Source organism: Styela clava, chromosome 6 (genome assembly GCF_964204865.1).
Source record: "Styela clava chromosome 6, kaStyClav1.hap1.2, whole genome shotgun sequence".
Lineage (NCBI taxonomy): Eukaryota > Metazoa > Chordata > Ascidiacea > Stolidobranchia > Styelidae > Styela > Styela clava.
In genome coordinates this window covers 14170166-14195994 of record NC_135255.1, presented here as the reverse complement: position 1 = coordinate 14195994, position 25829 = coordinate 14170166, and the positions used below count along the sequence as shown (strand labels likewise).

At 33.5% G+C, this 25829-nt stretch overlaps 1 protein-coding gene and 5 non-coding genes across 7 annotated transcripts; all 6 read right to left on the bottom strand.

Annotated features, from left to right (window-relative positions):
- Positions 1 to 1294: 1294 nt before the first annotated feature.
- On the bottom strand, positions 1295 to 25829 carry LOC120330704 (serine/threonine-protein phosphatase 6 regulatory subunit 3-like). 2 transcript variants are annotated; one of them, XM_039397595.2, is made up of 23 exons: positions 25617 to 25829; positions 25155 to 25314; positions 24640 to 24753; positions 24432 to 24569; positions 24175 to 24353; positions 22091 to 22213; positions 21830 to 21959; positions 13556 to 13708; positions 13341 to 13470; positions 12885 to 12973; positions 12194 to 12377; positions 11076 to 11251; positions 10236 to 10333; positions 9636 to 9687; positions 9177 to 9270; positions 8428 to 8530; positions 7463 to 7587; positions 7195 to 7343; positions 6925 to 6995; positions 5987 to 6069; positions 5469 to 5556; positions 4537 to 4932; positions 1295 to 3634 (listed from the first exon to the last, which is right to left on the bottom strand). In XM_039397595.2, exons 1-23 carry the CDS (start codon positions 25748 to 25750, stop codon positions 3112 to 3114), a joined length of 3492 nt encoding a protein of 1163 aa, XP_039253529.2. In that variant the 5' UTR covers positions 25751 to 25829; the 3' UTR covers positions 1295 to 3111. The 2 variants fall into 2 exon arrangements, with proteins under 2 accessions (XP_039253529.2, XP_039253530.2); XM_039397596.2 differs by having other exon boundaries at positions 10236 to 10282.
- On the bottom strand, positions 5164 to 5234 carry LOC120332097 (small nucleolar RNA SNORD18). Its single transcript, XR_005568053.1, has one exon. It is a non-coding gene; the product is annotated as a small nucleolar RNA SNORD18 (small nucleolar RNA).
- Positions 6273 to 6345, bottom strand: LOC120332105 (small nucleolar RNA SNORD18). The gene has a single exon (XR_005568061.1). It is a non-coding gene; the product is annotated as a small nucleolar RNA SNORD18 (small nucleolar RNA).
- Positions 7090 to 7160, bottom strand: LOC120332095 (small nucleolar RNA SNORD18). The gene has a single exon (XR_005568052.2). It is a non-coding gene; the product is annotated as a small nucleolar RNA SNORD18 (small nucleolar RNA).
- On the bottom strand, positions 7733 to 7805 carry LOC120332107 (small nucleolar RNA SNORD18). Its single transcript, XR_005568063.1, has one exon. It is a non-coding gene; the product is annotated as a small nucleolar RNA SNORD18 (small nucleolar RNA).
- Positions 8822 to 8894, bottom strand: LOC120332102 (small nucleolar RNA SNORD18). The gene has a single exon (XR_005568058.1). It is a non-coding gene; the product is annotated as a small nucleolar RNA SNORD18 (small nucleolar RNA).

The following is a 25829-nucleotide window of genomic DNA, read 5'->3' as shown; positions in this document are numbered from 1 at the left end:
ATAGCACAGTATGAAACAAAAACTTACACTGACATAACCTGCATACAAATCAAGCATTGTGTCTCACTCTTGTTTTCCAAAAACAAATTTTCCCCTCATATCGAGTGCAAAATTTGAATTCGTCAGCTTTCTTTTCAAACTCACGGTTACAAGACGACAAACAAATCACTGCAAAAGGATTGATTACTAAATTTAACCCTGTTTGAGGTGCATGGGGTTAATATTCACGCAACATTAATTGATGTTTATTAAATTTTCTGAATAAATTTGTGGAAGTTGAAAGTCATTTAAGGCTGTTGAAAGCGAATAAATAACTTAAGCTAGTCAACAATCTATGCCAGCCAAGCACACTAATTAACTACCCGATCAACATCACTTCTGTCTACTGACTGCCTCAGCAAACTAGTGTTGTAACAAATGTTACTGGTTATTTTGATTTTTTTAAAGATGATTCAGCACCAAAATGCGATTTACCAGTGATTTCCAACATTTTTTCAGAGAAACCCACATTTAAAAAAAAATAAATTTAGTAAAATCTCGCGACCAAGGACATGCTCAAATACTAAAAAGAGCATGTAGCACGTTTATGGCCGCACACTTGATGACCAATACAAAACAGAACTCCGGAAGAAATTACCAAGTAAGAAGGTAGCGCTTGTTTGCTATTAGAGAATTTTTGAAATGTTGATGTGGCTTCATAAGTTTTTACGAATTGACACTTCCGAGATATCGAAACATCAATAACGAGTAAATTTACTGGAAAATAAGCCATGCTCGAACGTTAGCAACCCCTAGTGTTATTTAGTTTGCTAGATTCTATGATATTTGATTCAGGACTCCTCGATATTGTTTTGTTACAGATTGATTCACTCCTGCAAGAAGTGCCTTGTGCGGTTGGTTCCATTAGTATTCTGGTTGCCTTCTATCCGTTTTCATCTTTCTTACTGATTTGCTTGCTTCCCAAACCCCAAAGCTACTGGTGAATTTTGGCCGACTTTCTTTTGACATATACTTGCACAAAAATCGGTGCTCCTGAAGTATGCGCACCATGATGGCGCACAACCTGAACTCAGGTTGTGTACCAGGTTAGGGTTCAGGTTATGCGACATCTTGGTGCGCATACTTCAGGAGCACCGAATTTTGTGCAAGTATATGTCAAAAGAAACTCGACTTGGTAAAGGCAACCAACAGGTCCGCAACATCACAGAGCTGGTCGCTGGCAATGAATCCCACAAAGAAAAGAAACTTCTTTATGAACACTGAATCTTTCCAGTAGCAAATTCAACAAAATAAATAATATTATATTGATTTATTAAGCAGAGTAGTACACTTGGTACACAGCAGGTATGGGATAAAAGATCGACTCACGACCAATCTGATCATGACTGATGCGATACACAATAACATCAAAATCAATGGTTGAAATATAATAATAAATGAATGACTCGTCAGCTAACGACTTATGAGCGCCAATCAAAAATATGTTATCGAAAGAGTTATTAGCAAATTGGTGTGCACAAATCTTCTATATTAGATTATGGGATGGGATTGAACAGCTAGGAAATTTCAAAAAAGTTGATGAAAAGGAACACAGTATTTTTCTAACACCACATTCTGACATTGTGGAATGGGAGGGGAATAGAAACATTTCAATTTCCTGAAAACCACGTTACTATAGGTAACCACGAGCCATGCGATAAATGCAAAGTTTTGAATAATGATGATTTTGCTACTTCAAAAAATGCATCATAAAATTTTAGGAAAAATCAAAAGTGATATCAGGTTATACATTTGAACTAAGGAGAAGCCTATTACACAATCCTATTCCATCGCTTGAAAACAAACAGCAGTTTCAAAGGTAGAAACCTATCGTTTTTTACTTAATTTTTAATTTGCTATAAGTGGGATGAGAAAAGGGAAAGACAACACCATTTGCTGTTTGTTATTGGCTACAACTAGCAACAAAAATAAAAGTGTGCACGTTGGGAAGAAAATTAACAATGTTTAATAAATTATAACTCGATGAGAACAAAAATAATATCAAGTATAAAAGAAGGACTGGCTGACGACAGAATTCCACTCAACAGATAAATAAAAGAAAATACATGCTCTAGATATCTGCTGTGTTCGATATTTCAATGAACACCATTGAACACATGACTTACTCATTATTTCCCAAAGTGTTGCAATAATTCCTTGGAAGAAAAACTACCCCAAATCCAACACTGAAACCATGATGTGTCAAACTTTACTAAAACATTCACAATTTATCATTATTTTGACACTATATTGCCAAATTGGCCAATGTTATGATATCAATGCACCAAATTTCGAGGAAGTTTATCAAGAACAAATGCATTAACACTATGTAAATAAACAAATAAAATCTAATCAAACCATAATTTAATGTAAAGAAAATGTGAATTGACTTCAAAATTTGAGTCAGATATAGAATGAACTGCATATTGGTCTCCACTCATAAATATTCCTCTGATTGAATTAGTCACGAGTTTTTAACTATTTTAATTTGAAGTGGTCACATGGTGAGAAATAAATGGACAATCAAACACTACACCAAGCAAATTCGCTCTTCAATAATAAAAGATTCTACTAATGAGGAAAGAAAATCTCGCAAAAAATTGTCATAACAGACAGGTGGATTGAGGCAGACAATTTGTGAAAACAACTAATAAATTAACATTCGTCGCCAATAGCAACAGTCACTGTTGCCACTGAGAAGGTTGACAGCAACTATACATTACCAAATTACTTAACATGGCACATACTAGATTGAACATGGTCTGATAAAAGGCTTCAAAATTACACAACAAGACGATCGAACAACCCATACATACATTTCTATCTTAAATCAATATCTGCATTGTTCCAAAAATATTGTAAATACGGATTTGAAACAGAAAAATAGAACTTATTTATATGTCACAATAAATGTAAGTGTTTTAACATGTATTCAAAACTTTGATTGAACAGCACTCCGTATTGTTTCGGTTCCAATATCTTGGACCAACGAGAGACTGAACTCGCGCAGTTTGTCCTCCACGTTTGATGGAAGACTGAGTAGGAACCATATCTTTGGATTGAGCCCGACAATCATGCAGGACCATTCATTTTGATTTCGGATGGTGGATTCACTGCTGATGATTCTCTGGTATCCTCAGAGGAGACAGCGTTGCTAAGTTTTGCATCCACGACAGATGAGGAAGAAACCTCATTGTGCTGCACGTAGTCGGACAACCCTTGTTTCAGGGGACTTCCTGTAGATTCAGAGCTGTCAGACTGCGATACGACACCAAAATGTGTAGCAGAAGCATTTGGATCAGTGGACGTGTCTGGGACAGGATTTGTTTCTGTAATTAACCTATCATCGTCACCGGAACTTGCAGCGTCAGCCGCATCACTAGTGTCACTTACAGCACTCTGTTGCACCAGACTTTCGGTCGCTGGAGTGGGATCAGTCGATTCCGTAGTATTGTTATCGCTGGAAGATATTTCAGTGTCAGCAGCACTTACTGAGCCTTGCTCTCTGTCAGCAACATCAGATACATTTTCACCTCCATCACTTGAAGTCACAGTAATTGTACTTTCCTCCGTCGTTTGGTCATCAACACCAGAACTGTAGAAAATGGAAGACCGGTAAAAACTTAGTAAAATATTCTTTAAAATTCTGTAGATGCTTTCAACAATGACGCTACTTTTACAATCCAAGCGATATGTTTCTCAGTGCATTGGTTACTTCCTAAACATTGGCTAATCAGCAATAAGCCATCAAAAGGTCTGAGCAAACTTAGACAAATTCTAAAGCATTTTTGTAAATGTTGCCTCGTTTTCATAGTTTGACAGTTATTTTCCAGTTATTTGACATATTTCCAAAAGAAAAGTAGACGAATGAGCTGGGAGACATGTTCATTTTTAAGATGTGAGCCACGTGATAAGTTTTTTTACAATACATTGTTTAAAGGTAGATGAATTGCAAGGTAGAATTCTAAAATATCCAATATTTAGAAGAGAATAATACATAATACATCCATAATCCAGCACAACTACCAGTTCTCCTGTCTACATGCCAATACAACATCGCTTGATGGTAGAGATATTTCGAACATTCTGCTAAGTTATCATACCACAGAAAAGTGACATCAAATTTTTGTGACTTTATCTATGCATTATATTACAACATCATATAATTTATAGCAATTCACACACAAATGCTAAAAATTCAATGATATAGTTTAGCCTATGTTTCGAATGTCTAAAAAGACAAACGTCATGTGGGAATAAAAGCCACCTTGTGTATACAACTTTACAGAACCTATTTTTATCAATGGTTTCCACCTAAAACCAGACCAAAGCATTAGAGATGATAATCATCACAGAAGATAAAGATATATATTGAAGATAAAAAAAAAATTGAAAGCCAGTCCGAACTGCTTGCTATGATAACTTTATATCTTTAAACTATATATCTATTAAATCGTATGTCGAATCAACTGATAAGTAATAAACAAGACATCATACCTAGAAGTATCAGCTTCCTGTGTCCTTTGATTTTCTTGCATTTCGATTCTCTGTCTTTTAACTTCGCTTTCATCTGTTGACGATGGTTCTGTATCCATAGCAACCTCACTTGTCCTTTGGTCTTCTGACTGTGCCGGTGCATCAGAGTGTGAAGAGGAAGGGACATTGTCGTCACCTCCAGAACTTTCTTCTGATTTTGGTAAAGTTGAAGACTGAGCGATGGTTTGCGTTGTTTGATAATCGGGTGTGGATGAAACATCATCCATGACGATGTCTTGGTCCGATTGTCTTTGGTAAGTTTGTTGTTGTTGTTCATTGGAAGATGAAACTGCTTCAGTCTCAGCTGAAGTCTGAACACTATCTGCATCGGCAACTGATGCACTCTCAGTCGCTTCCCTAAATATATATTGTTTACAATAGTGAAATTACACTACAAAATTTAAAAAACCTATGAGAGGTTAGTTTTAGATATGCAGACAGACTACTCAGACACTACTTTATTCAATTACAGTAAACATGCTGCAATTCAGTTATGCACCACTTTTATATAAGTCAAAACTCTGGCTTTAATGGTATATCAATCTATCGATAACATATAGTCTATTGATTTTCAATATATCAACACTGCTGATCAGGACTTCATTATTATCACAAATGATCAAAAACACGGACCATGAAGATAAATATCATCATATCAAGCAGTATTTCTTCAAAATCAAACAATCAATTTATATAGTAAGTATAACCAAACTTTAAGTAAAAAGCAAAAATTTATGCCAAAGTACATCATTTAAATGTAATTTGTGGGTGCAATGTGTGGTAAAGCTCACCTCACCCAGGGAGTTCCGGTAATAAATCGGGTAGACAATGTGAAACAAGAAAGATTATGAACACTCTTGAATACTCGTCTCTAACAAAAATAAACTACATACCCTGGTGAATGTTGATATGTGACAGCCATTGGAGATCCAGCATCCAAATCTTCTAAATTAGTATCTTTACTGGTTGAATCTGCTGCAGCTAAATAACAAAACCCATAATTAAATAGTGTTGCATTTCATTATTGTATAGAATGATGGGTTAAGATCCATAAAATCATCCATATGAACAAAGTTATACAATGGAACTTGGTGGTTTTATGTGATATGTGATGAACAGGTAATATTGAATCTTCAATGCCATGTTCGGAGAGAAGACGTGGAACACTTATAAAAATTAATAGTTAAGTGAAATTGTGATAAGAACTTTGACATTACATTCTACATCTCTGGTTCCAATCCTGCTTTACCAAGGTCAGGGTGTAATAAATTGGGGAGGCAATACCAAAGAAAAATTCCAGTCCTTCCAAATAAAAGTAGCTCATCATATATTGCTAGATAGCAGTAGCTGCTTGTATAGGGCCTCGTACAGAGTGAAAAGGGTGGGGTGAGTGTTGTAAAAAGATACTTACAATATGATGAGGCAGAAGTTTGTTCTTGCGAAGATACCGGTTGTTCAGAAGATGCACTGCTGGACACTACATCTACAGTGTTGCTGAAAAACATATCGTCGTATGAGAAATGATTACAAAATTGAATAAACTTTTTAGAAAGTTGTAATGAATGGTAAAAATATACTAGCAATATCAGAATGTTCAGATGAATCTGCAAGTGACGATAAATAAGGGTATTAGCAAGGAAACATTCAAATTGAAGCCGAATATTGTTACATTGAAAGTATTTGAGATCATGCTAATACTCGTCAGATCTTCAATGTTATCACTACTTGATCAAAAACACGGACCAATGAAGATGAAAATCATCACACTGAGTTAGCTTCCCTTCTTAATCGGACGACAACATTCTGAAAGTTGAGACTGCGAAAGGACGGCGGTGCCCTTAACTCAATATACCCCAAGGTGATCGGCAAATCATGGCTCACAGGTCAAAAGCGGCTCACAAACAAATTTTTGTGGTCCCCGAACAACTTTCCCTCAATGCATAAAACAAAAGTTGTTGTACCCATTGCCATTGTATGGCGTTTGTTTTGTAGTAATCAGCCGAACGTGCCTAACTTCAGCTGTAATTATTTTACCACAGAAATAGAGATCGCGGGTGTGTCATAATTTGAAGTTTACTTAGCGATTGTTTATACTTTATAAGCGACATTTGATGTAGCCCGCACGCTATTATATTGGCCCAGTAGTACATAAAGTTTGCCGACCAGTACACAAGTTTCTGAAGGGAAGTGCCTCAAAACTGCAATCGGAATTCTTAGTTATATTCCTTTGGACACATTGAAAGAATCAGATTCATATAGGAGTTATGATTCAAATACAGCTCTATAGGTCTCACATGTAATAGCATTATATAAAATTATACTAATATTATACGAATATAAAATACGCACCTATTGAATTTTTCAAAATCGGCCCAGTTTTCATTTGCTGTATTGGCACTCGACGATATAACAATTTCATCCTAAATGTAACAAAAGGTGTTAATAACACAAAGGGAGATAAATTTTACCGTATATTTATTTGATTGATTTCATACAGAAAAAGAGACGGCACGGCAGATCAGGACTTCATTATTATCACAAATGTTTAAAAACACGGACCATGAAGATGAATATCATCATATCGAGCAGATTCAAATTGGCAAAATCAAAGTCTCTTACCACTTTGGAATCCTGTCCAACGTCCATCATATGATCACCATCAGAAACTTTTTTATCAGGAACAGAAGATTCAACGCGGGGACTACTTTCCAAATTTTTTTCGTTGCTACTACCACTCCCAAAATCAAAATCAGCCTTCCATCCAGGAGCTAAAATAAGTTAAAATTTATTATTCAAGAATAAATGTGGAAGAAGAAGCTACAAATATTACACCAGTCAGATCATTAATTAAGTATTCCAATGTAAAACAATATGGCAACCAACTCACATTGTGAGGTGTCCATACGCTCTTCTGCATCCGGAATCTTAATTGCGTTAGGTAACGGACTACCAACCGGACTTTCATTACTACTGTCACTACTTCCAGTACTACTGCCAGAATCTGACCGGTGCCTGGAAAATAAAATGAATTATAATCGATAAGACAAATTTGTATTCTTTTGAAAGCAGAATACACAACTCAACATATTTTTGATTCTGCGCCCATGAGAAGGGAAATTCCCAAAGAGCAAAAACAAGAAAAAGAAACATGCTAATACTCGTCAGATCTTCAATGTTATCACTTTTTGATCAAAAACACGGACCAATGAAGAGAAAAATCATCACACTGAGTATACAACTAAAAAAAGTGAAAAAATAAAAAGCTCTTCAGATCAGAATAACAGATCAACAAAGTTCACAGTTTTAGACCAGTTTGATATAATCAATGAGATAAATACTGGCTGTTTTCATACTTCAAAGTGTTCAAACAACTTATTTCATATAGAACTAATATAGTAGCAACATATCATTTATTAAATAATATTGTACACAAACAGCAGATGACACACACTAGAATCCCAGAAAATCAGAGTAGGAATATCTCCTTAAACAAATGGGGTTGGCTAATTACAAATAACATAGAGTATTATATTAACATTTCATAAATTGTAAACTACATCAGCACTGCTTGAGATATTACAACAATTGTGACATTTATCAGGAGAAATAAATTCTGAAATATTTGTAGCTACTTCATTTGGAATACCTCAAGTGTAATTTTGATATTCTGTTTAACAGGAGAAAAACAGGAAAAAAATGAAGTTCTTCAAATTCTGGTACTGTACTCCCAAATTTCGGCCATTAGATTAATATTACTATGCACATTCTTAGATGAAAATATCACAACTTGAGAAAATACTAAAAAAACTTTGGGTGACCTAAACAAATACCCAGCAAATCAAGTGTACCTACCTTACAGTCACAGTGGGTGTAGTTGATATCGTTTTCGACGTTGGACTTCCTCGAACATCGTCTGCAAATGAAATTGGTCTTTCATCCCAAATATCATCATCACCTAAACAAATTGCGAGTGTAATGTGTTTAAAAGAGCAAATCATACATCGTTAATTGAAGAAAAAAATTGTAATCGCAAAGTTTTAATATTTAAATTACTACAATATGTAGGTGAATGAGTGAAATTAGTGAAGTTCCAAGTTTAAAATCAAACTATTCTATACAGCTAAATGAACCAGGGATCAGAATGTGAAAATGAATTTTAAGTAACAAAAAAAACCAAACATCAGGATGTTAACTAGGCTATATCAAAATTTATAAACACTTTCAAAAAATATAGATCACGTTAATACTCGTCAGATCTTCAATGTTATCACAATTTGATCAAAAACACGGACCAATGAAGAGGAAAATCATCATACTGAGTATACATTTTTCGATTAGGAGAGCAAAGTAGAAATTACCTTGTCCACAATATAAATAGTTATGAGACACCAGATCAGTGGAGTTCTCGATTTTGGACTAGTTTGATATAATTTACGAGATTTATTTAACCTGATATCAAACAACTCGTGCTAAGCTATGTGTCCATTAAAGTAATATTGAAGAAGTTAGAATTTCTTAATCAGTCAAATCACAACGAAAAACTACCTCTACATTGAAGTGTAATTTACAGTATAAAATGATAATATAAAGAGTTATCGTACTTTTATTAGAATGTTCTTCATCTTCATCATCAAAATTATCGTCAAGATGAGCAACTCTGGCTTTACAAACAGCTTCAAACAATTGTGCTGATGGCTACATGGAAAAAAAAGTGAAAAAAAATTAAAATAAAGCAAACGTGATGGCATAACTGGTTATGCATTGCACTTGACTTTGATCACATTGTGGGTTGAAATCTCCGGTTCGAATCCCATGCTCACCACATCACCTAAGATGTTATAAATTGGGTAGGCGATAATGAAACAAAAAATTCCGATCCTCCAAATTATAGTACGTTCTTACCTAGCAATGGGTGTACAAAGCCTTATTTAGAGCAGAGCGAAAAACGGGTATAAATACATCGTATAATAAAAACGAGTAATCAATAATACCCATTTGAGTTTTAACTTGATTATGCATTTAAAATTGCGCAGTCAGATATAACCAAAAAAACATCTTACCATGTTTGTATCTCCTTTTATATCGAAATCAATGCTTTCGATTTTATCAAACCTGAAAAAAGAAAGTATATCATAAAACAAGAATTAAAGTCAGCTAAATAGCATTACAGAGTGAAATATTTATATACAACTGGATTTTACAATGAGATTAATATTGAACACCAGCACTTTGATGAAACTAAATTAACATGATATTTGAACCATCTCAGTTTTAATGATAAAAAATATATTGATTTAGAATATTTTTTTTATATTTGAACAATTTTGTTTAAATACGTCACATCACAGGAAATTATATTTCCAAGAATTTTTGATTTAAGTTAACGTTTTCCATCAAAACATTTTAGTATAAAAACAATCCCTAAATATACGAGGAAAAATGGACATTCAATCAATTCTGAAGCACGGTAACAAGTTATGCACATATTATCCAATTATAAATAGCATTCAATGCCAAGCTTTGAAATAAATATATTTAATTGAGTTATTATTATTCTCTTATATTCATAAAAATAAATATAGTTCTATATGGTATTGTAATTATTATTCAACTTGAATGGTGTTAACCGTATAAAAAAATTTAGAGATAATTTTACTAACTTGATGTTGTCATCAGGTTCTGCGAAGTCCTCGTCAGTGAATCCAAACTGGTCAATAAAATTGGAAGTCATTTGTTGAAGTTGGTAATCAGTGTAGGCCTGACACGGAACACAATGCAAAGTTTCCCTGAGTTTCTTATGAACTTTTTAGGGGGTTTTATTCAGAAATAGAGCGAATAGGAGAAAAATATTCGTGGGGCGAGACATGCTTTCGGTGTTTCCCCCCACAAAATGATCTCCTCCTGCATAAGCCCACAAAACGGGCTTTGCAAAATGTTTTTTATTTTTCATTTGAATTATTTGAAGGACAGATTTTTGTGGAAGGAAACTTTGCATGCTGCCCCGTGCACAATATTCTACAGTTACAAGGAATTAATAACAAACATAAAAAGTTGTTTGTGATTCTTCGAAGAGAATATATATTATTTGAATTGGCCCAAAAAGAGAAAATGGAACTGAAATAAGTTTTTTTGAAGGGCTTGCTTATGAAATAACTAGTAATCCCCTAATTTCTTAGTCTTTGTTTTCACTAATTATTCATACATAAGTAATGAAAAATAAAGGTCATAATTCATAACGGGTCTTCAAGGCTCAAGAATAATCAATATTTGGAATAGCCTCAAAGCTGTAGTTCCCAGAGATATATAGAACATAAATTTTGAATTGAATTCATAATAAATGTGATCATCAGGTTGTCAACTTGAAGAATCAGACAGATAATTTTGAAAAATAGGGATCGAGTGTAATGTCATGCAATTATCGTGCTGTTTTCAGTATTGTAAGAATTATCAAGTCAAAAAGTTCCATGACTTGATGAATTTTCATATTTCCAATAATTTACCTGTTGCAAAGAACTATCTGTATTGAAAGGAACATCCCTAAATTCATCGTTATCTTCATCAGAAGAGAAATGCATCGGGTTATGTCCTCCTAATTCCCTTGAATTCTTTTCATTCATTTCTGATAAAGCTTCGGCAACAAATTTTTGCCACCTGCCTTGGTCCTCTTCTGGCATTTCTAAACATTGAAAAAATCATTGTAAAAACAAATCCTACAAGCATCCCACCCAATTTTTATATCTCACAAAATAAAAAATTTGGAATATTCAGCATTGCTTCTTAGCTATCCATAACACTCTTAGGTCATTAAGCATATACTCTGTATGTTACAATCAGGTCATTTCGAATTAAACAGTGAATTAATCGAATCGGTTCAGACGAAAATTGGAATCACCGCCGCCATCTTGTTTTTTATTCTATCCGCCATAGGCAGAGGTGAAAATTCCCCAATTTCTTCATTGAAGCCCTATTTTTAATATGCATTTATTGTAATTTATTGATGAAACATGTTTTTATTGTGTGTGAACACTAAGCAAGATGCATGAGTGGTGGATTCTATGTTTTCTGTAATTCATGTTATGAGAAACCCATTACAATAAAAAGGGCGCTCCAGAAGTATGTGCACGAAGATGGTGCACAACCTGAACCCTAGCCTGGTACACATACTATGTTCAGGATGTGGGCCATCTTGGTGCACATACTTCTGGAGCTCCATAAAAAGTTGCTTACAATTACATATCCTTTTAAGTATTTAAGATTCGATTAGATTCAGAAATCATCAGGTATTCAAAAATGCCCAGCCCTAGTCACAAATTCTTCATTATAAAGAATCTTAAAAGCTGCTATATGATTAGGTTTAATTGGACATTATTCCCCTCTTCTGGGTCTAGTTGTCTGATTTAATTCATTTCATGTATTATATTTTCGTATTTCAAGTATTAGATTTTTCGTAACAAGTGCCTGCGTACTAAATTTACAAGACAAAGCGAAAAAATTGACTATTCATTTAAGTACTCTCCTGTAATGATTGCTGTTAGAATCAAACCTGAAATGCTTATCAACAGACACCATTCATTGCTCACTGGAATAGAAAGTTTATATTACTCAAACTCTTACTCACCGCCTAAAAATCTTTTCAATCTTTCGCAATTTACTCCTTTTTCTAATCCTTCAACAATACAATTAGTTATATTTGTAAGATGACCCATATTTCCTTTCCTATGTCCACCGTCATCGTTTTCATGTCTATGATTGTCTTCCCATGCATCCATGATTCGTTGAATGATTCGACATTCTTCGAAAATCTGTAGCAGAATATAGATATGATAAATAACAGGGCAATGATTGATTCCAACATAATACAGATCAAATTAAATTCAGTACATTCTTCTTTGATGATAGTGAATAGATGTGGCCATAGGAAATGTTAATTAAGATAAGGGAGCAACCCAAAAGTATATGTACACTCAGGTCACTGTGAATAATAGACTTTTAAAAAATAAAAAACCAATACAAGAACCAGAAACTCTAATCTCCAACTAGGTACTTTTAGGCTTTTGGTAAAATAGAAAACTAATTTCTTGTTCAAATGATAATGATCGTGTTTCAAAATGTTCCATACTCCAAAACAAACACAATCATATATTATACAGTAGTAACCATAGATGACACCTGAATATGCACACTAGAATCGTTACATGTTTTAAACTCAAAACCTTGATTTGAATAGATAAATCGTGTTTGAATTTTGTAGTGATGCCATTAAAAAAATCTTCTTATAAATATTGCAGACTATATGTAAAGTTCATTACGTGAGCAAGAAGAGGAGCGACAACTCGAGGATTTTCTGTTTCTGATTCTTCCTCTTCTTCGTTTTTTTGAGAATCCAAATCATCTTGATCTAGAAGAAATAAAAATATTTTTAAAAAACGAGAACAACTTAACATATGATACAGAAATTTGAAACTCATTTACAATTAACTTGAAATAATCAAAAAATTGCTTCGAAAATGGAATTATTTGACAAATATAAAAGAATATATCTCGAACATTTGTTATCGTTTTCAATTAATTTAAAATTTGAGATTTCTTACAAATATTCACCGAGCTATCAACTATCATTTCATACCACAACTGAATGATAAAAGCGGGCATGGATGAAAAACCGAAATTGTACTATTTTTTCAAACTTCACTAACACTCCATTGAGCTAAAATAGGGTAACAAACTATGAAAAAATCTAAGAATTGTATAAAAAAAAATCTTACTGGAATTTGTCTCTGTTTTGACTGGTGATGAATGTGTTGGAACGTTAGCTGCATTACTTAGCACAGTCTGTATGCAACCGGAAACTTGAGTGTGAAGAAAATTGTTGTATTCATATTTAAAAAAGAGGTCCTAAACAAAATAAAAATACCGTCAATAATTTTCCCCCGAATTACCTAGTCAAGAAGAACATCTTTCTATATATAACTGAACTTACCAGTAGAGAATCAAAAATTCGAAGATCGGCAAGTTGACTATTGATGTTATGAGTATTCGTCATTAATATTGCTGATAAAAGTTTTCCGACATGAAGACGAGTGTTTCCAAGAGGTGGATCGAGATCGCCGAACGTACATTTCATAATTTCTTTCTAAAATCGAAAAAAAGAAACATTGACAGAAGATCTCAAAAAGATAGTTTAGGTGTTGAAGAACATCAAACGCATTGACGTACCCTGATTTACTTAAAAATATATAAAAGGATACTTTTAAGAAGGTTCAAACTTTCAGAACACAGATAATATAGTTTTACTGCTCTGTAGATCCATTAATAATATTCAGAATCAAAAAATAATAACAAAATTCTACAATCACTAATTATTCAGACAAAAGTGTGTGATGACCTGAACCTGAATAGTAGTTCAAAGTTAAAAAAAAGAGAGCTTCAAAATCTATCGAAAAAATCATAGCCTATATCTACACCTATCCTAAGCAAAACAGGCACTGCTATTAAGCCTATTAATCTACAATTCAATTTTATATTTTATGAATCTGAATCAACTGCAACCGCCTATTAACATCAATTAACCTTATTGTTTATGTTAAATCGTTTCCAAGTAAAGAAGGAATAGAATCTGTACCAATTTAAAAACTTGGCAAAAAGCCACCGAGATAATAGAGCAATGAAAGGGTTTCCCAAGGGAGACAAGAAATCAAAATAAACCCGCTAAAGAGCATTATCGACAAGACATATTGATGGTAAATTGGAGGGAAATATTTATAATAAAGATCAGCAAAATGAAAATTCCAAGTAATTTTTAGGAACTTGTAACACTGATACTATAACAGCACCAAATACCTAAAAACTGAATACCCCATTCAATTATAATCCTAGTCTAGATTTTTCATAATTTTTTATTACAAATCCTGATTTAGGATGCTAATTGAAAATTTTACTTGGTTGTATTGTGGTGTCATCTGGAAAAATTGACTTCTAACAGATTGCCATGTGAAAACAAAAACCGGTAAGCAAAAACCTCTTCAAAGTCCGATTGAATAACAATGAATCACTAAGAGCGAGACGCAAGCTGGGATATGCCGAAGTTCTGATTGCAAATACAGATGACTAGGAAATTTGATAGAATGGAGCAAGAAAGTTGAGGAATAAAGAATTGAACATTTAGTTAGGTTTTAAAATATGGATTATAAAGGATTACTTGAATACGACTGTAATATCCCACATAAAATACACACAATCATGTATTAAAAGATTAAGAAATGGAGTTTTACAATTGAGGAGAAAAAATTCAATTTATTTCATAGAAAATGACACAAATGGGAGTTTATTTACAAAGAAGTCAATCAAAACAGTAAAAAAAAATTATGGTCGCTTTTGTGAAAAAATTTCCGTCAGCTGAGAATCTATGAAACATAGTCGCTCTAGAGGTTGATGTCCAGCAATGAGAGAACAATAACATTTTGAAGCTTATCACGAAGACATTTTAAATTTCTGTATTTCACCGGACTGTGGTTGTAAAAATTCAAGTCTCAATGTTAATGAGCAAGGAAATACATATGTTAAAAAAATTTAATCATGCCTGCTGTATGGAGCATATTGCTTTTTCAACCTTTTAAATATGTTTTAATATTATTGACAGTTAAGTATTTCGGAGCAACTGAATGCAACATTATTATAAATCAATCACTAAGCTAATTCATTCAATATCAAATTTGAACCAAGAGTTGTATTTAGAACGTACCAAACATCTCTGAAGAAGTTTTTTTATTTTTAAAATGATCACAAATATGTGACATTGTAGCGCAACAAGTTTTATCGAGTGGTGTTTATTATCAAATATTCCATGCTTTTAATTTAGGCTATGATCTGTTGACTCGTGTATGTATGATTTTTTAAACTATTTTCATGCAAATATAGAATGCTTGGTATTTGTTGATAAATAATTGCTTCATGTGAACTATATAATTTACATAAATTATTGTACACAACAGCAAAATATGAAACCATATCAGAAGGATTATACTTCCTGTAGGAGATACAATTCAGCCGCTGGAAAAAACAGCGAATCAAACAATATGTTTCGCTTCCTTGTTGCCAGAAGAGCTGGTAAATCAGTCCTTATATTGCCTACACTTCTACACAGACTCGAATACCGAATGTACAAGAAAGTATAACATTGTTTGGAATGAAGGAAAAATAATTTCTCCAAGTTGGAAATTTGGGACAATTTGAAATATAAATTTTTCCATTTTTATGTTCATGTATTACGGCTTGGCTGCAATATATATTGACTGAATAATTGAAACCAAATTCAGTTGCAAATAAAGATTTCAAATATTTGGTCATACACAACTTTGCATATCTTTGGTACAACGATTAGTTACTTTTAACTACCATATACTATCAAAGAGACTTGGTGTAGTACATTTCAAGCCAATATATTTTTTGTTTCGTTAGTCACACTACAAACAGCATATGGGCCATTCCAAGCAAAAGTTGAATTCCATCAATTTTTTAAAAAGTGTAGTGAAAGTAATTTTTTTTAATTTTTGATATCAAAAGACATTGGAAATTTATTGGACTGCATTCATTTCATCGAACAATTTAAAATGGTTTATAAAAAATGGCCTGAAATGTAGAAATTTTGGTATATTTGACATATTTTATGATGATTCCTGACACAAAGTGTTTGATTGTGTGGTACAGTTATTTCATTTGGAATTGACGCACTGGATTTAAGTTAATAAAGTTGAAATGTTTGCAGTGCTGTAGGACATTTCTTTACCCATTTAACGATTTATTACCAGAATTTTAAGATATGATAGAGGCCGCTATTCCGAAGTGGAAAAATGTCCTGTAGTGTCACATACAATATGCACATTATTGGCATGGATTTACAGTGTTACATTAAGTAACTTGAGCAACACATAGAGGGGTAGTTCAGCTACTGCACCAGAAAATATTATGGGCTCCTACTGTACCATCGCATAAATTTACAGCACAACACAACGTACTGTTAGTGCATGGTGGATTTGCCGCCCTGTAGTGTCACGCTATATTTTACTATATTTTTTTTATCTACTAAGTAAGTCTTGGGTGTAACTTTTGTGCAATTTTTTACACATACAATAAGGCAACTGATTGGACAATGAAACAAAACATGTAGCTGAAAATGTAAATATATATTGCATCCAACAACATGCAAAATTTCTGGAATTGTCCTGTAGTGTCACTTGGAATAGCCCATATATGTTTTTTTGATAATAACGTTGCTGAAGTTATTAAATAATTATGCACTATTCATGGATAATTTTTTTTTTTTTATTCTAACTGATACAGATGCAACTAAAATAATAATTCAATTTAAATATTATGAAGTAGTGAATACCAAAATTATAAAAGATTTCCTGATCAGTGTTCACTATTAGCGCACTTTTTTGCGAAAATTGCGAAGCACTTTCGCAACTTTTTTTAGGGACTGCGAAATAGCACTTTTTTCCGATTTTGAAGAGAAATAACACTTTTTTCCGATTTTGAATGGAATAAAAATTCAAAGTTAACAAATATTTTCGAGTATTAAGTTGACAAATAAGTAACATACTAGTACTTTTGTAACTCAATTCTGCATATCATAACGATATTTAATGGAATTCTAACCTATGAGATGCAGACATAGGAGATAAAGCTTTTGCATTAACAGCAAAATTCTTGTTTATAATATGATTATTATACAAGCACACCATTCCGCTTCTCCCGCAAAAAACGCTTCCGCGTCTTTGAAACCAGCAGTGCGTTTCTTTGAACGAGAGTGGTCATGTGACTATCAATGATATCGATGAATTCAAAATGACTATAAAAGTGTTAGTAACGTGTTATAGTCACATTGGATGAATTGTGACCAAACTGCACGATTTTCAAATCAGACCAAACTTTTAGCAGCATGTCACAGATTTGCAAAATCACCAAATTCACAAAATACCATTAAGTGCCGTTTTATTGTAATCACAATGTTGAAAGCACGTGGCATTTTCCGGAATTTTGCGATATTTACACAACTATTTCTCATTGATATGCGAGGACGGGTGGGCAAAATTCAATATTTTTTTGAATCCAATATTTTTAACGAGTACCGAATAAACGTGGTGGAAACATTAAAAAATCGGCAACAAAGCCTTTTTACTGGTTAATTCCGTTGTAATCGCTAATTGTTCTTGTCACCGATCGTTTTGGCGGCGATATACAGGTTTTGGTAATCTATATTCCCGCCCTCTCTTTATTACAAATATGAATTCTTGCGGGTCGGCGGACATCGAAGTTTTATATTTCGGGTTTACTCGTTCGTTCACATCGGCAACAGCTGTTGAAGACATTGAGGACCCAAATTGCGTTGGCTTTAATATTACCTATCAAATTTGTAAATTTACGGTCCCAATTTTAATATTATTGTCGATACCGTGATGCAGATATTTATTAAGACGATAATTAACTTTCTCATGTATTTCTATGGTGATAAACTTCGCAAATCTGAAATTGCGCCAATCCTGAATGTTGATTTAAAATAGTGATTGAATAATTCGGCAATAAAGGCATTTCTGCGTTGTCATAAGACGAGATGACGTTAATGAACAGCACTTCTTTTACAGGATATTTTACGTATGCGACTAAATGCTAAAAAGATTGGGCTCGAGTGCTTTTTTTTTCGAGTGCTGAGTGCCTAATAGAGGTCAGGCGCTAATCGTAACTAATTCTGTCAAGTTTCAACGTGTTTTCAACAAAACAATACCCCGGCGATAATTATAGCTAAAATGTTACCGAGCAATTCACAATTTTATTTATGGAATTTGCAAATTCACCAGTTTCTTGACGATTTTGATAATGTCAGGCCCTAATTATTAGTGCAAAAAATACTCCCCTTCTTCCGCGGCGGTTTGACAGGTTCTTTGTTCCATTCTTCAGAAAGTTCTGACACGGGGGGATATAGAATACTGAATCCGGAGGGTTGAATCCCTGTCCACTTACTGGTGATTTTCCGTTTTGGAATGCGTGAAACATTCTCTATTTTAAATTAAATGACGTTTCGCGGGCTAGAGTTCTCCCCAAAAATGATGTGTTCCAGACGTTAGTTAGACAATAGATAACACATTTTCATTACGCCCCGTTATCGAAAATACAAAGTTATATCGCAAAATATGCGTTTTGTTACATTTGGAATGTAACATTATTTACGGTTAATTCAGATCATATTTTACTCTTCATGACACCCGGTATCCGAAAATACAGTTGTATCTCGAAAAATGTGTTTTGTTACATTTGAAATCAAACATTTTTGCGATTAATTTAGATCATATTTTACCCTTCAGGACACCCGTTTTCGAAAATACAAGGTTATATCGCAAAATGTGTTTTGTTACATTTAAAATAAAACATTTTTGCGATTAATTAGATCAAATTTTACCTTTCACGGCAACCCCTTTCCGAAAATACAAAGTTATATCACAATTATTTTGCATTCCCAATAAAATACATATTTTCCCTAATTAAAGTCGTCGATGAATCTGTTCCTGTCGTTCAAGCTCGACACACGTTTGGACGAGTGTGGGGCGGTTTTTTGATCGACGATAAATTAAAAAGTTGCCACACGTTATTTGTATAACGATAATAACTGAAAATTAAGATTTTATAATAGAGGTGAATTTGTCTCAAGATGGTATTTTACGATTCCTGCCCACAGAAAATAAACACGCTGACAGGCTTGGTTATAATTGATATTCGTTTAATATATTTTACACTATTAATAAACTCGCCACACCAATTGCGGCCGCATCGGCATGGACTGTATGTTTTTGGCGCTCTCACATTAATAATAATTTTCAACAAAACATTACCCCGACGGTCATTAAAGCTGAATTCGTTACCGAGTAATTCACAATTTTATTTACGGAATTTGCAATTTCAAGATCTCACTTGACAATTTTGATGATGTCATGCCCTAATTATTACTGCTTAAATGCCTCAAAATACAACAAATGTAATCATTTTCGACGATAACAGGCGCAACAATTCGTAAACGAGCCGTTATAACGAAATTCGCGATTGATTTTACCTCTCTCTTGTTTACAATTTTAACATCCCGCCGGCCATGTATTGTCGAATAAAATGTTCACATATTCGAAACATGACTTGGCCAAGGATGGAAGGGATCACTAAAGAGCTAATAGAAAGTACATACGCGAGGGTATGATATTAATATCGAGAATATTTGTGAGCATATCACAGGACGGAAATACTCTGCACCCGGCTCGGCTGTTTGTTGGCAGAACAACGATACGCTAAAGTTAATTGATCGAATACAGGGAAGTATTTGTTTATCATCTCACTTGCGAACATCGAGGTTTTGGCGGAATTGTACGATCATGTTGTCTTTCTTAAATAATAACGTTTTCAATAAATGTTCATTTTACTTTTGCGTCTTTATTATAAGTCGGGTTTTCATTTATTTTAAATTCGAAATTGTCCAAATACTTCAACAGGTTTAATACACACAATGTGTATTAAAGGGCGTCGTAACTCCCGTTTATTAATTATAAATTTTTTTACATTCTGCTCAAAAAACAACGTCGTTTTGCAGTCAGCTAACGTAACTCTCGCGACCAAATCTTTTTTATTTTGTATGGCATCGTCTTGGCGACGAATTTATTGCCGACTGAATTTTAATTGTGTTTTAGGATAAGTTATTTTCTGTTTGTTGATTCCTAAACTTTACAAACTTAGGTAGCAATTACTATTAATGTGAGATTGGTGCATATGAACGATTGAATATCGCGACTGGATGTCCGATATCTGAGAATGCGTACTTCTCTTTCAACATTAATTTTCAGGATATCAGCGTTCATGTGGTCGAATAAAAATTATTTATCAAATGGATTGGTATTTCAAGACACTCTCAAGATTATTTGGGATCCACTATCATATCATTCTTATTTTTTATATTCATGTTTTTTTCAAGAATCACCCTCGTTATATTTAGTGTACCTTCGCAAAAGAAAACTCTTTGGTGTCATCGTTCCTATTAGTGTAATTACTAATTGAAATATATGGAAACCTCGCAAGTGGCGTTGTGATGCGAATATTTGATACTAGGTCAGCAGCATTACAAAGAGTGCTATTTATGAATGCTGAAAGTACATGGCATTACTAAACATTTTGCCAATATATGATGTTTTCTGCCCGATTTAAACTAACTCGCACCCAAACCAAGGCATGTCGACATTTAAAAATTACTTGTCTTTGGGTAAGCTCTGAAATAGTATAATATAAATGTAAATGAGAAATTAGGTCACGCTAGCTCACGAAACGGGAGGATTTTCAAAGTGATCTTGTGTAATATTTCGGAGAAAAAAGTTTGAAAGGAAAGTAGGTCAACCTATCTCCTAAAACAGGGAAGTGGCCTGCGTAAGTAATATTTCGGAGGGAACATAGGTTAACCTATCTTTTAAAACAGCCGGTGGCGACTTACAAGAAGGAAAGTAGGTCAACCTATCTCCTAAAACAGGGAAGTGGCCTGCGTAAGTAATATTTCGGAGGGAACATAGGTTAACCTATCTTTTAAAACAGCCGGTGGCGACTTACAAAGTGGTTCAAAATCACAAATTAATAATTATCAGATTGGGTTTAGGGATAAATCGAAAAGTTGAATTTCCAGCGCACCTAACCCTAATTAGTTGATTGATATTTATATTTGGGGGGGGGGGGAGGATTATTGTGCACGGGATTTGTACAAAGGATCCACCCTGTAACTAATATGGTTTCCAGCCTGCCTCGTGTCTGTTAGATGGAAGGAGTAACAAATGTGAAAGCCTTTGCTGTTCACGAGAGTAAGCAACTGACACCGTGATACATTGCATGAAAGTTTTGTCCGCGGCAGGTGTTAGCAGATGTCCTTTCGTTGCCGATGAATTTGCTTGTTTTGATTAAACATGAATTCGCTTAAAGGGAACTCAGTTAACGGAAAGGGTTCTCTTTAATTCATAATATTAACCGGAGGAGCGCTTTTTCGAGTATCTATGCCGTTTTAAATGGGTTATATGAAAGGCTAGGGGCACCTAACTTGTTAAAATCGGCAAAAGCACTTTCGCACTTTTTTTTCCGACTGCGAAGCACTTTCGCACTCATAATTTGCTTAGAGTTAACACTGTTCCTGATTAATAAATTTTGTTAAGTTGAGCAACAAGATTGCAAATAAAATCATACAAACCTTTGGTGGATTGATAAGTAAATTGCGAAAATCTGTTAGTCGTCCACTGACACCATGAAGAGTTCTTGATACCCCTCTTGCTAGTCTTTCAACATCTAGTTGCGTCAATTCAGGAGCTGCCTCTGGAAATCTAGTGAAAAATAACAAAGTTATAAAATCTGATCGCACGTAGCTACAAATTTCGAGTATTGACATCTTTAATCACAAAATATGTCTATTCTCAAGATAATGATACACCAGAGCAAAGACAAAATAACTTACCCGAATGGAGCAGGCCTCCTGATTTCGAGCAATGCAAGTAGAATGCTGATACCATTGACAATAACTGATTCAACTAATTCTCCATCAAACATATGATGCAAAAGTAATGATACAGTTTCCTCTCTAAAAAGATATTATAAAATTTTTTGAATGGCTTGTACTTGTAGCCTTATTGTATAAGAAATTACTTTTGGTTATTCGACCTCAAATCGAGGCGATAGAGTGATCAAACACTTCCAGGTTTTCATAATTACATGGATATATACGAAACAGATAAATTGTCACAAAAGGGGTGATATAACATATGACAAGTTGAAACAAAAATTTTGAAACAAAGTCATTGTATTTATCTCAAGGCCCCATAAACATCTAACATGAATCATAAATTTGCTGTCAAGGGGATACATTTGACTGATTAATAAATATAGCAATTTTGATTCTCTGAATTAATAAAAACTTTAGGCCTATCTCTTATTTTATAAGGTTATCTCTTTCAAAAAGTACAAATAATAATTTAACATGAACAACTCTCTGGAATCTATAATGTCAAAAATATATTTTCATTTCACTGGTCAGTGGTCATATCGAAGACAAATTAATTTGACCATACATATGACAATAATGGCAATTACACATGACATATATTATCAATTTGCAGGACCATTAGTTATCAATAATTAAAACTAAAAAACGCTCTTTTACTCATTGGCAATTGATGGGCTGTACCTTGGCAACAACTGTATCAATATTGCACATAAACAGGTCAATAGTTTGTTATGAGAGCATATGCAAACTAAAAGACATACAAGATCAAAGAATCAATATTGTTGTAAAGTATAACACATCTAATATATCATAACATGATACAATGTTATAGCAGGCAGTGACAAGCGGCAAATAATTCTCATATATGTTGCAATCTAGAGAAAAAATTCTCTATGAAAGGTGTTTCCAAAAATATGCTTTTGTCAAGCTTCCAAAAGATTCCATTATCTAGTGTTTGTTTTATATTATTCTCTTTGGAAAATGTTTGGGAAGCAAAGAAATTTGGACTTATCCTGTTGTATTTGTCCGCAATAAATCTTAATAATACATTCAAAAGAAATCATAAAATGATATTTCAATATTTTGATAATGATTAACCGAAATGTAGCAATGGAATATCTAATATGACATAATTGCAAAGTCTATTTTGACAATAACAGGCTTTGTCTAAATAAATTATACAACATGAGGAACTGAATTGGTGACCTGAAGGCTAGTTTCAAAGTATATTTACATAGTGACGAGTGACACACCCACAACTTCACTATTCTATTTCATTATTTGTGACTCGTAAGGTTAACCACCCAAAAATCTCAAAAATTTAGAATGGTATTGCAACATTGGAAGTCATTCGAAACAAAGGCAGCCGTTTCAGGAAGTATAAAGATCTTTTATGTGATATTGATTTGGTACGGTGAGAAAATTTGATTGAAGATAACCACACAGACAAAACTTCAAAGAAAAATGTTTAATAGCAAGTTTAACCATATTAAATGAAGTCATTTTCTCTGTTCTTTCACCTATTCCAACCATTTACTCGCAATTAAATAAAATAGGGAATTCATATACCCAGAAACAATAGTTTTTTGTAAAAATCACCAGCATTTAATTAAAGTCATGATTTGTGTTAACATTACAAAGGCATGCAGTTATTCTAGAATTTAAATAGATTTGGGTATATTTGTGCTCAAACTCATTATCAATTTTTTACTGTAAGTACATCCTAGTGCAGGGTTTCCCAAACTTTTTTGGCCACGGATCGCTTTTTGTGAATCTTATGTTTGATGGCCCCCCATCCTATGTCATATCAACTTCTGTACCTTACGAACGAGGAAGGATAATGTTTCATTTGACAAAAAAAAACTCATGAAAGTCTGATTCGATACATACTAATGTTAAATAGTGATAGGCTGATGGCAATTCGATGAGATTATAATCTATTTGTGTATGTTTCAGACTTATTTCATATTGTTGCGGACCCCCGGTGCAGTCCGCGGACACCAGTTTGGGAAATCCTGTCCTAGTGAACTTGAACCAACCTTTCTAATGTATTGAGCAATGGATCATCCTGTGCTGATTCCTGCATTGTATACATGTGCTCTCGACTTAACCTTATTATGTCACATAGTGACTGTGCACTGTTGCAGTGGAGTTCCTCATCATACTCTGGATCAATGAGTCCGATCAGTCGTTGAACGAGTTGATTCTCATTTAACCACTGAAAAAGAAGAATATCATTAATACAGTTAACCTTAAGCAGATAGGGGGTTCTTATTTTCATAAGGATTCTACTTACTGATAAAACTTGTGCTCTTAAATCTGCAGCCTCAACACAGGTCACCATGCGTAGTAAAAGATCCATAATTGCAGATGTTCCCAGATGTTTCAAAACCGAGGCAAGGAAATCATCCTGTGATTTGATGTATTCTAACGTCTAGAGACAAATTTGGATTAACAAAAAGCCATTGACAATACTTTTTCATATGAAATTGTTGAATACTTACCGGTTCAGGTTTCCTTGACAAAAGTATTCCAACAACTTTAGAAAAAAAACTTGCAAGTAAAGAATTAACTGGAGGTTCTCTGTCTAAAAAACTAAAGAGTTTTTTCCGAACAACCTGTTGAAAAATTAGATAGTATTGAGCTTATGATTCACTTTTTAACAATTCACACTTTGACGGCTTTTGGGTCAGTTATTACATCAATTTGACATAGAATTGCCCATACCGATTTTATCAGAAGGACAAATCTTTTGCTATAACTAGGTAAACTTGAAGACATCTAAGCTTGTTTCAGCTAAAGGAGAAAAATTATATAATACAATGCCAATGGGAATATAATGGCATGCAAGTAAACCATTTTTAAATCAAGCAAAGCAATATTTGCATCCATATTAATTAATTTTGATGACAAACAACCACTATATCATATAAACCAGTAAGATACTGTAAATGATAATGCAATGATAATTATTCACAAAAAAAAGTAGCTCAAAAAGAAAAATGTCACGAATACGTACTTCAGATTCTCCCAATGCATCATTTATTTGAGTAACGTCTGAAATTAGAAGTTCACAAGCAAGACTTGGGAATTTATACCGAACTGCTTCATTCTCATCTTCAGGCGGTTCTAATGTGACCATATCAACAAGGTCTTCGATATTCTCTTTTTTGCATAGACTAAAATAGGATTAGTAAACGTGAGTGAGTTTTAAGCGAGTCACAAAAAAACGTAAATATAATAAAGCAGAATGGCACACAATATAACCAAAAAAAAAATGTTCCAACTTCCAACAAGTCATATGTAAAACATAAGAAAATCTTATTTAGCTTTATGAACTTGTGATTAGTCCAATCATCTTCGAAAATGTTTCTTTTAGTGATGACTAAAAAATATGCTAAGTTAATAATAACATTCACGGGTCAAAAACAATTGTTTGGTTGAAACACGCAACTTAATAATACAATATTGAATAACTCACAAATCTATAAGTTTTGTGTTTTGTCCTTTGCATTCTTGCAAAACTTCCTCTTCATTTAGAACTTCTCTCAAGGTAATATCCTCCTTATCAAGAAGACTATCTATATTGGATGAAGGAGCAAATTTCCAAAACATTTTTAGCTCTTTATATTGTTTAGACAGATAAATTCATTTCAATATGGAATAAATATTTAACTGAATCAATATAAAAAAA

Coding starts and splice junctions, on each gene's coding strand:
- LOC120330704 (XM_039397595.2), bottom strand. CDS start 25,750: ATGTTTTGGAAATTTGCTCCTTCATCCAATATAGATAGTCTTCTTGAT. Junction 8,531..9,176: donor TGAAGAACATTCTAATAAAA/GTACGATAACTC, acceptor CAATTTGTTTAG/GTGATGATGATATTTGGGAT. Junction 4,933..5,468: donor ACATATCAACATTCACCAGG/GTATGTAGTTTA, acceptor ATATATATTTAG/GGAAGCGACTGAGAGTGCAT.